Below are 16,447 nucleotides of genomic sequence, written 5' to 3'. Positions count from 1 at the left end.
GAACCACCGAGTCAAATCTTCTAAATAAACCGCGGTAGATGAGAATCATTAGAACTTTCGGTGAGTACATCAAGTGCTGCTACGATGATTTTTAAGATGTTGGTGACGTTCGTATGCCACTAGCTGTTTTAGGTCATCTCTTTTAACATTATTACTGGTCAGTTCTTTGTGATGTACGTACCACGAAGAAAGAATTATCACAGCGTTCGATATCCATATATTCACAGCATTTTTAAAAATATGAACAGGATCCGGAATGAATTCGAACCTGCGAGTGGAATCGACTGGATACTAAATGGACATATCATTGTGGACAGCATTTTGCTTAGTCCATTTCGTTAGCCCACTTTTTCCCCTTTTTTATTTATTTTTCCTAAGACGACGTCCATCTGATCCTTTCGAAATACATTCTTAAGCTTTGTCGGCAACGAGGCTTCTTCATGACGACACATAGATGTCCGCACTATAAAATAACTTCTTCCCAGTACAATACATCCAGAATGAGATCCGGAATGTGGGCTGATTTATGTTGGAATCCCAGGGTTTAACTATTCATGTCAGGCTCTTGCACATATCACGGCAGAGAAGTCCGCATTCTCAATAACGATAGCAAATCCTAACTTCAGTTCGATGTGTTCTTTTCAGTTCCGAGAAACGAAAGTCAAGATTAGCACTGTGTTAGTAATGTACTTCATTGCAAACAACAATACGAGTACGAGCATTGATACGTTTCGTTAGATGTAGTGGACATTTTTTCACTTACACATTAAACATACTTCGACCCTCAATTAACATCATATTGGCTAACTAAAGTTAGCTACTAAATACGATCGGTTGCTAAGACTTACAGATCGATTATCCTACAATCGCCAGATCAACGAAATGCACAAAAGAAAACATTTTCAGTGAGCAAATCCAATGTTTTATCCTAGTTCGCCCAAGCCGTCCACATCTTTGAAAACCTTTAGAGCAATTTCCATCGACAGCTTTCCGGCCAGGATGCCATGCTTCTCCATGACGTTCCAAATGGTAGCCATGAAAATGAAGAAAAGTACGATACAAGAAAGCAGAAACCTAAACAGCAAAAGGGCCGTTTTAAGTCCATATGGAGCGTCCAATTCGAGCATGCTGAGCAGAACGATAACTACTGCGATGGCCATCAGCGTGTAGGTCCGTTTGTGTGACTCCAATTTTTTCAAACTTTCGTTGCAGATGACAATACTTTCCTTCAGCGCCATAATGGTTTCCTGATCATTATTTTCACCTTGTTTAAATTCCCCACTGTTCGGAACAACCGCTTTCTTCAGGATAATTTTAGCGTAAACAGCTTCGTGATCCGAATAGCTCATGTCCTTGCCGGGGATCCGCTCTGGAAGTGGAAGACGGTGCTCTAACCGATGACCCTCGTACTGGTCCGCAAATCGGTACATAATGTAATCAATCCTTTTTCCCTGGGGGCTCTTCTTGGCAGCTTCCGGATCGGTGTAACTGTTTCGGGCGATTTCATTCGTGCCCAGCAGATCGCTGGAATGCGAGTCCCGATCGTACGAATCCGTAAGTTTGGCATTGGTTCGAATAACACGGTATGCTAAATCGCCCGGTTCTGTGTTCAGATCGCCGGCCAGGATTTGAACTACCGCACTCCCGCGTGTACTTTCCACGAATTGAGCAGTGTCGTAGGCCTGTATAACCCGATGGGACATGTAGTCGTCAAAGTTTCTATCATATTCGGCGTGTAACTGTGGATCGATAAAATGAAAGAAGTAGGATCAGTGGTTGACAGAGTTTAGCTAAGTAGTTTAGAGAATAAATTAAATTCTTTTATCCATAGCAATCACATTTCATCAGATAAAGATGGAGATCAAAAGATCACCATATATTTAGACTTGTTCACCAGGATGCCGTCCGGACTTTTGCTAGCACAATTAGAAAAATTTAACTTTCGGCACGTCTTTTTATAGGCCTAATTAGAACATGTAGGGGAACATTAGAACATGTAGGGGAGCATGTAGGGGAACCAAGATTTTATGAGGAGACTTTAACAAGTGCCAATAAGTTGAAGAAAGATACAAAATTTCCTATATTTACTATTCTGTGGTACCTACTGTGAATGTTAATCACGTCACAAACAATCCGGCCTTTAACTAACTTTGTTGACTAGAACTATAAAAATATAGACTGGTGTTTGCCAGTCTATATCTTTATAGTTCTAGTCAACAAAGTTAGTAGTTAATTGACTGATTTCGTGACGTTTGAACATGAAATGTAATTAATATAGTTAATCCAAAAAAAGAAATGCATTTAAAAAAATAAAAAAAAAATCATGAAATACAATCCTTTTCTATTTTTACTGGTATCTAAGGATTTAGACAATATGGGAAAATATGATTTCAGCATATTTTATGCTATTATTTTTCGTTCTGATCTTTCAAAATTCCCTTGGTCAAATCTCCTCACACCTTACAACACGATTACAGATAAATTTTTGAAAAAGTAAATTAAAAATTCTGCAAAAAATCATGAATACGCACAATACTTCTGCATATTACATTTCAAGGAGTTTTGAAGGATTGAAAACTTCTTTAGAGATTTACGTAGATCTATACGGTATACGTTTTATTAAAAACAAAACCAGTTCAAGTACCAGAAATGGGATAAAAAAAACCTTAGCGCAAAAATGGGTTAAAAAGATGTACCACTTTTGCCCTGAGAGGATAAATATTCCATTTTTATCCTAAGAATGGTTTCCGAAATTACATATCACAGATCATTGAAAAGTATCATCAATATGGATGTCATTTGAAATGGGTGGCAACTTGCGGTTATTACAAAACACTGAAAAGCACCATCAATATGGATGTCATTTCTAGACAAACACGTGAAAAAGACATAAGCCCAAATGAGAGTCTCTCTTTGTTTACTTTCTTTTTCGTCAATAATTCGGACGCTTTTACGTTAGCTACTTCACTTTTAGTATAATATGCTAGACGGCATCAGAGTCTTTCGATATTTATTGAAACGATGTTGAAAAGTTTTGTGATGACGCCGTAATAATCGAAACAGAAAATACACATAAAGACTCTCATTTACGATTATGCCCTTTTCAGATGTTTATCTAGATTTGAAAAGGGGGGGGGGGGGGGGTGAGGAGCCATCGGAAATTATTAGGTTTGTTCCAGTACATGGAAGTTACTCCCTGTTGCTCCGGAGCAAAAAATTCTTGCTCCTTTTCACTCGGGTTTGCCACCAGAAGAAAAAAGAGAAGAAGATAATACGGGAACGATTTTCTCCCTGTTTGCTCCGGAGTACTTCCGGTTTCTCCTGGTACTGGAAGAAACCTGATTAACGCCATTTTGAAATCCAAGATGGCCACTTCCGGCTATCACAAAATACTGAAAACCATCATTAATATGGATATCATTCGAAAGGGAGTGGTTAGTAGACATCGGAAATTTATGATTGGTGTAATTTTGAAACCCAAAATGGCGACTTTCAGTTATGTTTGAATGCCTAATTGAAAAGAAATGGTTCATACCATATCAAGTGGATAATGTAACAAGACACTGATAATATCCATCAATGATGTAAGTACGCCGTATGCATGAAAAAGTGTGCTGTGTTGGATTCGTTCAACGTTAGAACCAATAGGATGTTACAAACATAATTTATGACAAAGTTTGGAATAGATTTACATTTATTTTTTACTTTGTAACGACATTCAATTAGCTAGAGAATACTGAGTAGGGGAAATTTAGAGCCATAGTACTCAAGTGAGAGCAAGGATGTGAAATATACAGATCGGAAAACTAGAAGTGGCAGGGCATGGGAGACCTTTTCTGACGGCGCACAGTGGAGTAACTAGAACAAATTCCTGGCCAATAACCAAAATATTTTTAATTTATTGTTTATTGTTAATATTTTTTACATAGCTAGAAGCCTGCTGTATAACGTGGAAAAATTGGGAGTATGTCAAAAATTGTTATAGAATTTTTGCATGGATGTTAAATGGTGATGCTTTAAGCTGTTTTTTAATCATTTTCACTATATACCCAGCAATGTCGATTTCTAGTGAAGATACCTGTATTAAATAAGACAATATTATTACAAACGTAGTTGAACACAACCATTTGTATAACTACAGCATAAAACTAGTAATGTTGCAGTGCATTGCACCAACATTAAAAATACGTTTTTTAAACATTTTATTCCAAACTTGACTGACAAAAAAGTTACATTAAACGGCGATATCCGGCAAAGTTGCTATCCGAAAAACATTCGAACTTTTCCGTTTTTTCCGATCCACAAATTCCAAGCAATTTAAAAATATTGAAATTTTTACTAATTTGAAATACTCCGAGATGCTGAAGGGTCAAATACTATGTTTGGAAAACTGAATATCTATGAATACGTGCACAGGCGTCCCTTCCCCTTTCCCTTTTCTGTTTATGCAACTAGTAAAACAAATATATTCACAAAGATCTCCTCGAGATTACTACACCCAAAACGCGAACCGTATGAATTACATGCGAATAAGCATGATTCTAATGAGAATTTTGCATTGTAACTGGTATAATGCATAGAAAGCGATATTGGTCCGGGACAAAAATGCATTAAATGGCGATTACATCACAGAAACTTACACAAATACACAGTTGGGAATGTATTAGTGAATTTAACGATATCGGAGTATTAGTATTAAAATGACTCCGACTAATACACATGTAAAGGACATCTCCACTCGGATACATGTGCGCTCTGAAAATACTAATACACGCTCAAGGATCTGTTTCCATTTCGCTTTTCTACTGATCACATGCTACATATTGGAGAGAACAGTTTATAGCATCATCAAATTGGTGGGGTGCGGGTGATGATTATGTGTTGATATTATGTTGAGCTTTCGGCGTTCTCTCAACCCTAAATTTAGCAGCGATATGCGAGTTCTAGCCACTAGATAGGTTGTGCTAGACAGGTAAATGTGAATAATGATTAATGATTATTTAAGCGCACTATACGCAGGAAGAAGTTACCTATATGGGAACATTGGGCTAACAAGTTAATTCAACATTTGTCTGATAGAAGCCGTCCGCCCATCATTTCTAGCATTCCTCATATCAACAGTACTTTCAGGTGATATTATATCAGTATTTCGCAGCAAAAATATCTAAGTTTAAAGTATCATAAACTATAAAGGCAGTGATGACATGGTTTTGCACTTTTGAGCAGCAGTGGCAGTTACTCATTTCAGTTTGTATTATTTTCCGAGCATGCGAATCCAGCGCACATCATCGCCCTGGTCAACGATCATCGCAAATCAATCTGAGCACAAATCATTTTCTTCCACTCTTCTCTGAAACGTAGAATGAGAGAGCGATGATTTTACTGCAAAAATCGTTCGCTGTGGGAAAATAACAACGCGTATATCACACAGTCTCGTGAACGTAAACTGTTGACGCGTTTAGTGTGGTTGGAATTGAGCTGTTCGCAGACAAAAAGCGTAGCTGTGTATGAAGACAGAAGTTCTTACAAACACCACAGAGGTATTCATGTATAGAATACACAACCTTTTTGGCAGACTCAGCAAGCAAAACCAACTAATACTTTTACATGCGGGCAGATAATATGGTAGCGTGTTTCATCATTTATATCATCATGAATCAAGCTGTGTTGGTATAATGCCGTAGCTATGCTTGGTCTACAATGCGAAGAAGGCATGATTCTAATTCGGAATATGCACGAAAGGATGTAATGCCTTTTTTGCATTGGGAAATTATTTTGGGTGTAGTATTCGAAAGGATATAAAAAATTGATCTCTGTATTGGTAGGTGGATAAATGCCAAATTGTTTCAAAAACTAGTTATTGTATATTTTTAGTTCATATTAAGGCATAATAACAACAATAGCAGCAGTAAATAATTTTGGCCAGGATTCAACCACTGTTACTCCTCTGTGCGGCGGGGATATGTTGGTTTCCACATCACCAAACTGTATTGTGAGGAGCATTCATTACTCGCTCGCTATTGTTCAAAACCGTGTAATTATCGTGGTTATTGCTTTGGAGTTCACGATCAGATCCTCTTCCTAGCTTTTTTCTCTTATGGGCGACGACTATGAACCCTCCATAATTTGTAGTAGCTTATTTAAATGGACATGATTAATCCAAAAGAATTTTTTTTCAAATATTAACACCACGCTTTTCGATATGATGCTTGCAATCCATTTAGCGGAGGGACGCGGTGACAGAACGTGAACGACGTTTTGTAGCATCTTTCCTCGACTAAACTATTCAACCTTATTAGCAGTCTTCCCAAATGAACATCGTACACAATGTTCGTTCTGGTTCTATGCTCATATTAAACCTACCCTTCGTGTACGAACTCAAACACGCTCAAACAACCGAACCCCATGTACGTACACGGTGTGCGTACATATAGGTTCGTGGCACCAGTTTTCTCTTTCCCACTCTAATCATCACTAGCGTTGATTCTTTTTACCTTGTGCGAATCGTTCTTGTATACGCACCCAGTGTACGTACACGGATGTTTGAACTAGTGTCTGTACATCGTTCGCTTGGTTTCAATGTTCGAGGCGAACGTGCAAATTGAAACGAGGCATGTTTGAGGTTGAACGCGAGCACGAAATTTTGTACACAGGTACAAACTTGTCGGTATTCATGGGAAGTCTGCTTATTAGTACAACATTTCAGAAATAAGGCAACTGTAAAAGATGACTTCCGTAAGCTGAAGCTTTGTTTTCACTTTCAACAAATAACAGACCTCGCGAACAGCAAGACGTATACGGCAATATTTAAAATCAACAGCCAGTGTGTTGAACCGAAGTGTATTCCCACATAGCTGAAGAACCTCACTCATCTCGTTCAACCAGCAACAAACAGATCAACGATCACCAAAGCAACAATTAAAGCAACAGCGCCTTATCTCGATCATCAGATCAAACCGACTTTTTTAATATCAATTCCTTTACACCAGTTCGGGATAGTGAAGAGAAAACAGTTCACATTCTTGTCTCCATACGTACATATAAATGCTTTTCAGAAGGAATTCAAATACAAATGGTGATTTGCGGAAAAACCTATTTGCCGACAAAAGAGGATTCCATATTTTTTTACTCTAACAAATCATTCTCTGGGATCTGTGCATCAGTAAAATTTCTGTCATTTGTTGCTGATTTGTATCGCTTTTCTTGTGCTTATCTGTCACTGAAACATTTTTTTTTAATTATGAACCCTGTTTTACTCACGTAAAGTATTCTATTAGAATACTAATGATTTTTCTTTAATACCGCAATTAATTCGAACGGGTATGTGAAGTGAGTTTTATGTAAAAATTTCCATCTAAATCAACAAATTTCGATTTGCCACCTTTCACCCACTCGATCCGTAATGACTGATACGGATTTAGATCTAAGAGCAGATAGTGATTCTGGGGTGGCATTTCGCATCTCGATTCGAAACTTTTTGATGCCGTTTCCACTGAATTGTTTCATTACGTATCGCATTCAACCAAGCGCTCGAGCTAGTTAGATTACGGTACTAGATTTTGACCGCAAGCGTACCAGTTGCTCGAGCACAAACTGTCAAATAAGAGTATGCACTGAGAGAATATATTGGTAAATTTGCCACGAATAGGATTAATAGAATCAATTTTCGTAAAATATATGAATTCTTTACATGTATTCACTTGTAATTTATTTACATTAGTTTTTCATGATCGAAATATATGCGAATAATGTTCGAAAATACAATATTTTTTACGTTTATTTAATCAAATAATTCATACAATTAACAAAATCGTTCCAATTTGTTTTATCCGCTAATTAGAATACCTTTCTGACACAAATGATTTTTTTTTTCCAAAAAACCGATCACTACGTAAGATGTTCGTAAATATTATTAAGTTGTTCATGTATTTTATCAAACAAATAACCGCTATCAGCGAAATAGATTCATCATCAACTCATGAAATTTATTTTGCACTATTCATGGTTTTTGCAAAGAACTTCCACAATATTTATTCACAAACTAACTTTCGAGCTCTGATCAAAATCCACAATGCGGAACGACTTCGATACGACAGAATTTTGATCGATTCTAGAAGCGGAATGCATTCTATGGATTTATTATAACAACGATATGTCATCCTGTGTCATGGACACTTTTGTTTCCTTTGGCAGATTCATTTCACTGTGCAGTCGGGCACAACGATATAATACTGTTTGTGCAGTGGATATAGAATAAAGCGCTGGCGTAGCGATTTTTTGCTTCTGCTTTGTGTGAGATCAGAAGACAGACTGCTGCACTGCCTGTGTTGGAAGAAATAATGGCTTTCTGTGGTTTGAACCATAAGTTTTAAAATCGTTAGAATAATTTTATGTTAAAACTCATAGCTTGTTAATACCGTTTTCAACAATGTTGTTAACCAAGGCTTGAACTAACTTCTTTTCTTGGGGGACAGATTAGAACGCAGGACTATGAGCTCGATAAGAAACAAATAGTGTTTTCGTTTTTGGAGCTAGCGTCAATCCGGCGGTAACTCTGTCCTGCCACTAAGTTAGTGACGGATTCTGATGAGAAGAAGTCGAAACGCAAATTCCATAACTAATTTGGAATTTAAAACATATAAAAAAATTCCAATTTTAATTTTCGTAAATGTTTGTAATTCCAGAAACGCCCTTCGAGATTTGAATTATTGTAGAATAATTCTTCAGATTCAAGGTAGTCTAAAAGAGAGCATGTGGGAATAGAAACCTTGTTAGTATGCACGTAGGAAAAAAAATACCCAGTCTTGCCTCCATTTGACTCCAATAAAACCATTATACTGCAAATGAAGAATATCACTTGAACTATTTGAAACTCGAGATTTGAATTATGTGGAAGAAGCTGCTATCGACCTATCGGCATACTGCATTCGAAAAATAAAAAATATTTTTCGTCATTCTAATGTCGTTTGGATTGAGGTCAAAATAAACTCTGTCAAATCGTTTGTTTGAAGTCAGTTCTGAACCTAATAAGGTTATACACCGTTGAATTGAAAATCAAGTTGGATTATAATCTGAAATTTATGTCAGGTTCGCTCACACAACCACTGTTAGGCGAGAACTCATCTCAGTCCCACAAAAATGTTTGAAATTGGCAGAGAACTGCAGAGCAAACAATATTTTTCACAACGCATATACCAACATGTCCAATGCTACCCGAATACGAAAGATCCAAAATAGTCTCCGCAGTTCTCTAGTTTAGAACAAATAATCTGGGTTCATTTTTTGAGCGGAAACGACATATGATACTGTGCTGGGAAATGCACCAGAGTACCTTGAGCGAAGTTGTGAATTAACCTGATGCGAATCGTGCTGAATGAAATATTCATTCAAAAATTCGTGTCATTTAACAGCATATCGTACAATTATATTCATGTCACTGAGCATCTAGGAAAATGTTTTGAAATATTTAAACATGCTTTCAACGTGCTTCGTTTTACATTTTGGGTAGCCTCACTGAATTTTTATGACAATTACAAGAGGATATGTAAGTTTTTAATTCAATGAACTTCGAATATTTGTAACTCTGACCATGAGCCATAAACATTGTTTAGAAAATTCTGAAAACAAGGTACAAAGATCGAAGCAAACCAAACTGCACTTCCTAGGAAGGAGAAAATATGCTCTACAATCCCTAACCGCCTACGATAATTTAATCCTCAAGAATTTTTCAAATAGACGTATCTAACAATTTAACTCTTTACTTTCTCTTCCGTTAATTATTGAGTTATCTTTACGTTCGCTCCTCAACCCTTCACATCGACTAATACTTACATGAGCAGCATACAGGTGTACCAGTTGGCCATTCACGGAAATCCTAGCCAATCCCACACCCTTCCCCCCGAACCAGTCACCATGTTGAATCCGATGGACATATCCATTGACCGACCACGCATGGAAAAATGCTGATACGATGGGGTATTTGGAGAATACCGCTAGGCCGGACCCGACAACGCCACTGGAACAGAAAAGTAATTATTCGTTCAGAGCTACGCATTACTAGAACAGCAAGCAATGCAAACCTGTAAAAGTAATGAGCAAATGGAAGCACTCCTTCGACCCGATTTTTCAGATACTGATAGTCCCCGTCGGACCAAACTTCCTGCAGTGACACAACGTCGTAGTTTCCGCTGGACAAAACATCGCCGATCGCGTTAACCCGTACCTTGCGGTCTTTCGATATGTACGGAATTCCCCTGTTACGATTAGAAGTGCAAACTATATATGGACTGGTTCGATAAATATCACTTGATTTCATACTCACCATATATTCAGCGTCAGGATGCTTAATTCGAGAGCCATGTCATTCTGCGGGTGCTCCGACCAGTGGTTATCTAACAGCTTAAGCCGAAAACGAACCGAGAAAAATCAATTTTCTTGAGAGGCTTCCTTCTCACCAACCAAACAACGTAGAGTTGGCAATGTTATTGTTTGGATTCCAGTCCATTAAACTTGCATTCGGCTGGTTTCACTACCTCCGAGCTCGAACAAAGCAACGGGAACAAAATGACAAGTGACAGCTTGTTAACACGCATGAAAGTACCACTACTATCACAGGAGAGGCGATCTATGAGTGAACCGATTCGAGCAGTTTAGAAGCTTTCGGGAAGTCGCTCTGAGTCGTTCCCGAAGAATAATAATTATTATTTACCTCATTTCCTTTCGTTCTATCCTGTCGTTCATATCACTCTCATTCCGGTTCGAGCAGAACAAAGCTCTAGAAAGCTCGTTTTGAGTGTTCCGGGAACTCACCACACGCTTAACACGTGAGTGCATGAGTGTGGTGATGGAGCGGGAGAATGTTAACTCGAAGCAAGCGCAAGGTGGAAGCGCGGCAACGTGCACGTGATAATGATAATGTATAATTTGAAGATACAAATTGATTAGGTTCGCGGTTGGGAAAGATTTCTCTCGATTCATTTTTTTACATAATTATTTTGATTATGTAAGTATTGTTGTGTTCGGGCACATTTGCTTTCGCAGCTAAGAGATTTTCTTTGTTGAAGGAACTTTCAACCTACTTGTCAACTACTGAAACTAACTTGCAAAGTAAAAAGAGAATTAATCGTTGCAGTTGATTGCAGTTTCTGTTGGAATCATCATGATTTTTGCTGTTTATATTTTTGGGAGTCTGTGCAAGAAAGAATTCGAAGTGAATCCTTTGAACCATCCTTCCTAGTACGCCAATATTATCATCACTGCCTACAGTCATTGCAATCCAAATATTTATTTATAAATTTATAGTGTGTTCTGTAGACAGAACCTGAAATTCAAGTTTATGAGATGATTTCAAATATTTTGTTGCATTATACTTACAACCGTTCAATTTGATCTTTGAAAGTAAAATTTTGGTCGTAAATCTGACCTAAGTATTTCACTTTAACCGTTCAACTTTAATCCAATCCACTAGATTTAATGGTTTCATTAGTTATTCAGTGTGAAATGAGCGATATCAGAATTCTAGTACAATACCAGTGACTTTTTAATTCTGGTGTAAGAGCCTTAAATTGAATATCTCGATCACTGCGCTGAAAAAATGGTCTTATACTTGTTTGTGTCCAAAGTATGACGGTGTTCAGAAAACCAACATTTGCGATGTTTACTTAAGGTTCAAATGAGAAAGCTTGAAAAGGCGGCCATCTTGTAAAACGTTGTCACACCGCTGGGAAAATCTTCATGAAAATTAATCAGTAATACTCCACCAATTCCCCGAATACGTTGATTCATTTCCATGAACATCCTCGGTGTGAGAAAAAATTGCTTTTTTCGTTTCCCAAAATGGCCGCTTATTGAGGCGTTTTCTGTTGAATCTTAACAAATCCAACAAAACCCAAATATTTCTAGCAACTCTATAATAATAGAAACAAGACAAATAACATATACAGGGAGAGGATGAGGTTTTATTTTTCCGTAACACTTTCACAAAGTAAGCAAACGTTCAATGAAGGATCCCTAGGAATTGACAGCAATTGGCTTTGCCCAGCAAAACGTTACTCGAACCACACACCTCACAGTTTAATACCATCCTTATCGGCGCTGGAGGCATACTTCTCGACGTACTTGTTCTCCGGATCGTACTTGGCCTTCAGCAGCTTCCACTGCTCCGGTCGGGTCTCAGTCAAAGATTTGATAACCTTGGTGCTGCTTTCCTTCTGCTTCTCACTGCACTTGGAGCAGTCATTCTCCAGAGAGTCCGGCAGGACACGCTTCAGCTCGTTACCCTCGGGTGTGCAAGGGCCTTCATCCATCAGGCACTTGAAGTAGTTGCTGAAGAGTCGATCCGATTTGAGAATCTCATCCACATCGATGCTGTCGTACTTTGTGGTGTACTTATCATCCTGAGCAGCGACCAGGGCAACGAGGGCCAGAACAATGATGATGAATTTCATGGTTGTGAGTGTTGATAATAGCAACTGTAACAACGAAATCAAAAGGCGACAATTAGGTCAGTTACGATGAGTTTCGCTTCAGAAATTGGACTACCTTGCTTGGATTGAGGTCCAGAATCGAACTACACTTCTTGCAACTATCCTTCAGCTTTATATAGGTAAACCCGCGATCATCCAAGTTTATTGCTATCATCCGCATTTATGTGATCAACCGTTTCATTCTGCTCCTCTATCCTTTAGCGCCGATCCTAGAAGACACAAAAAACACTTTTCTTCTTTGCTATTGATCCAATCAATTTCGTTATTTTTTGGCAATGACGTATGTGCTGCTACCACTTCGGAAGCAACAAATCAATCCGAAGGTGTGCGATAGCGAAAGGAGAATTAATATTTGAAAACTTTTTTGCACGGGCAGGAAGTTAATTATCATTTCTCAATATTATTGCAGGTATGTGGAATGTGCAAAGATTTTTTTACATTGGATTAATGTATTGTTTCGCCTGAATATAAAGAAGAATAATTGGAAAGTTTCCCATGAAAATCAGAACTAGAAAAAAATCTATCTTCTATCTTCGATTTACACAATGTTAATTTTGTAAATTTAAGAAGTAGTCTTTATTAAGAAAAAAATTCTCACAATTATGGCATACCTCAATAGAAGAAATTAATATTAGTTTTCTTCCTTTCCCGAAGAAAAGTTCATGAATGAATATTTTTTTATTGGTATTTCAACTAAGAATAATTAGGAATGAATACTAATCTAGAAGGCAAACTAAGTAAATCTTATATTTAATACTAAAAACTAAAGAATTTATTACTGTAAATCTGCATAACATAAAAGGTGTTTTGGTTCACGGTAGAGAATCACTCGAGAGGTGATAGAGGATCATATTTAGGGAAAAAAATTCTACATATAGTATCAAATCCCAACCGTTACAGAGTTATTGAAATTTTCCTGTAAATAACTTGTTTGTCTTAAAACGCCTCTAACTCAAGCATACTTTGTATTGCTGTCCTTTTATGACCATTTGAAGGCTGATGAAATTTCCCACAAAACAAGCCTTGATATCTTTTACTGAATGGAATAAAGTAACCTTCTAGTTGAGAAGACAAACCGTAATTTGTCCTTCAGTATCATATTCCTATCTCTTCTCAATTCTTTGTAATTTCATATTTTTCTGTAGTCAACTTGTAAGTGCTTAAAAGACTAACCTAAACGTATGCATTATATCCTTTTTCCCATGGTTTCGTGAGAAAGCTGAGAAAAATTTCTATCGTAATACGTACAAATATCTTTTAGTTAAAAGTATTAAGGTTGTTTAACGAATACTAATAATATAACTTACAATAAATTAAATGTTCAATAAAATATGAGAATGATTTCAATACCTTTCTGTAATTGGGTCATTAAGCTATATACAGTTTTCCATTCTATTCGATAAATTTTAGGTCCAATACAACATCATTTCAAAAAAAATTCGTTATAATACGTAAAAACGATTTTTTTAAATAAATCTTATATAAGCTTGGCAACCATACATAGGAAAACTGCTGTTGTTTACATCTGGCATATCAAGACAACACCCAAAATGAAAAAAACTATATTCATTGTATGGTGTTTATGTCAAATAAAAATAACCCTGCGGGAAAACCGGGAAAACATGTGTTCATTTTTTCTGACAGGGCATCAGTTGTCATGAAATTCGAAATGTCAAATCCTTCAGATAGTGTCAAATCCAGACTGTCAACATATTTCTTTATTTTAAATTTAAACTTTATTTTCACGCTTCCTGAGTTGGAAAAATACATTGTTGCAATCACGAAAATCAGCTTTATCGATGTATGTAATAAAAAAAGAGTTTTTATTCTCATTTAATGAATTAATTAAAGAAAAGAGCGTAATTTTTTTTTTCTCTCCAAGAGAATTGCTCTCTAGATTCCCTAGAAATGGGTGGCATGTTTCTTTTCGCTCGGATGCTGTCAGTTCAATCGAAGATGGCGTCGAAACAGCAAGCACTCCGCGAGCGTGTTGTACGGTTATACGAAACGCATGGTCATCGTGGAAAAAAGTTTACGGTAATTCACTTTAGAGACGAAAACGTGCCCGTGAGTACCGTTTACCGGATCCAGAAATCCCTAAGCGTGGAGCGGAAGGCCGGTAGCGGCCGTCCGGATAATGACGAAGAAAAAGAAGGAAGCGAATAACTACCGCAGGACGTCGCTCGTGCTGGACGACGAAAGTTACTTTCCGCTCTCGAAAACCCACATTCCAGGAAATGACAGCTACTATTCCAGCGACAAGTCGGCCACACACCTCGAAGTAAAATATAAGTTTAAGCATAAATTTGATAAAAAAAAAGTTATGCTGTACATCGCCATATCGGACAGAGGAATTTGAAAACCGTGGTTCAAGCCGAGCGGTCTGGCCCTCAATCAACAAGTGTACCAGGAGAAGTGTCTCGAGAAAATTCTTCTGTCGTTTTTAAAGGAGCATCATGCGGATGAGAAGTACGTCGTCTGGCCGGACAAGGCGTCTTACCATTACGCCAAGAAGACGCAAGGGTATCTTGAGCAGAAAAAGTTACCGTACGTGCCGAAAGAAAGGAACCCGACCAACTTGCCCCAGTGCAGTCCCATTGAGGATTTTTTCAGCTCCCTCAGTGCCCAGTGTACAAAAATAATTGGCGGGCCAAGGATACGAAGCAGTTGACCACCAGGATTCGGAATTGAACACCCGTTAATTTACAACTAAAAGAATAATAAATTCACCTAACTGAAAATATTAATAGGGGAATGTGGTCGGTTGTCGGCAATCCCGACGTAACTTTTAACAGAAAGCAGACATGGTCATTCTAACAAATATTATTTATGTGTCAGCACATGTGCCGATTGTCAAAGCTGGTATGTTCTGTAGGGAAAATTCTATATTTTTAATGATTTTTCTGCTCCATTCATATTTTGTAGTTTTTCTAATGTGAAAAAATCTCAAAAATCGAACGGAACCCTTTTGAACTTAGTCCGAATACGAGAAGTTGGGGTTATAGGGCTTTTTGTCATTCATATTAAATTTTATCATTTTCTCATGCATATATCTCTATTATTCTTCAATCAATTTTCATAAAATGTAACTTGTTGAACGTAAAAAATTCTGAGGAATAAAACAAAAATAAAAACGTTAAAGGTAAAATTCAGAAACATCAAACTTTTTGATATTTACTCTACAAATCTCATTTTTTTCATTATTTGTCCTAATACCTCAACTTCCCTATTTTGTCAGGAATGAAACTTTTCTCATGTGATCCCTAAGCATATTTTAGACTAAAAGTAGTAAATTAAATCAGAATTTTGTTGTTAAATGGTGTTAATATGTGCGCTTTTATGATAAAAATGTGAAATCGACACTATATGTCAAATGATTTGATGTTCCTGAATTTTACCGGTAACGAATCTATTTTTGTTATAATCCTAAGGATTTTCCACGTTCAACAAGGTATAGTTTATGAAGTGAAGAATAATAGAGATATATTCACGAGAAAATGATGAAGTTCAACATGAATGATATAGGCCATATAACCCCAACTTCTCGTATTCGGACAAAGGTCAAAAAGACTCCGATCGATTTCTGAGATTTTTTCACATTAGAAAAACTACAAAATACGTATGATTTGCATCACGGAGCAGAATAATTATTAAAAATAGGGGATTTTGGGGCCAAAATGACCCAATACCCCACTTTTCCGTATTTCCCTAGAAACAAAAATATCTCCATTCAAATTCTATGCTTATTTTCTTTCAAAAGAGGTATAAATTGTAATTTTCTGATTTCTACTTCAAAAGTTATAACATTTAATGAATTTTTCCTCCATATTTTCTCATAGCACCAATTTCAAAAAATTTCAAGCGAAGTGGGCGGGGGTCTAAAATTGTCCAAATGATGTGAAATTTGGCATCTGAGCTTACTCTAACATTTGTCACAATATGAGAGGGGGCCTTCGAGAGCT

General features: G+C 37.1%; 2 protein-coding genes across 3 annotated transcripts; both read right to left on the bottom strand.

The window, feature by feature from the left end:
* Positions 1-667: 667 nt before the first annotated feature.
* Positions 668-10,607, bottom strand: LOC131681536 (putative neutral sphingomyelinase). Of its 2 annotated transcripts, none has more exons than XM_058962358.1 (5): positions 10,533-10,607; positions 10,322-10,398; positions 10,080-10,253; positions 9,832-10,015; positions 668-1,739 (listed from the first exon to the last, which is right to left on the bottom strand). In XM_058962358.1, exons 1-5 carry the CDS (start codon positions 10,590-10,592, stop codon positions 924-926), a joined length of 1,311 nt encoding a protein of 436 aa, XP_058818341.1. In that variant the 5' UTR covers positions 10,593-10,607; the 3' UTR covers positions 668-923. The 2 variants fall into 2 exon arrangements, with proteins under 2 accessions (XP_058818341.1, XP_058818342.1); XM_058962359.1 differs by lacking the exon at positions 10,533-10,607 and adding an exon at positions 10,459-10,477.
* A 1,330-nt stretch (positions 10,608-11,937) lies between these two features.
* Positions 11,938-12,660, bottom strand: LOC131683191 (ejaculatory bulb-specific protein 3-like). The gene is made up of 2 exons (XM_058965027.1): positions 12,541-12,660; positions 11,938-12,470 (listed from the first exon to the last, which is right to left on the bottom strand). Exons 1-2 carry the CDS (start codon positions 12,643-12,645, stop codon positions 12,066-12,068), a joined length of 510 nt encoding a protein of 169 aa, XP_058821010.1. The 5' UTR covers positions 12,646-12,660; the 3' UTR covers positions 11,938-12,065.
* Positions 12,661-16,447: the final 3,787 nt, after the last annotated feature.

Source organism: Topomyia yanbarensis, chromosome 2 (genome assembly GCF_030247195.1).
Source record: "Topomyia yanbarensis strain Yona2022 chromosome 2, ASM3024719v1, whole genome shotgun sequence".
Taxonomy (NCBI): domain Eukaryota; kingdom Metazoa; phylum Arthropoda; class Insecta; order Diptera; family Culicidae; genus Topomyia; species Topomyia yanbarensis.
The sequence above is the reverse complement of the archived record's forward strand: the minus strand, read 5'-3'. Positions and strand labels throughout refer to the sequence as shown.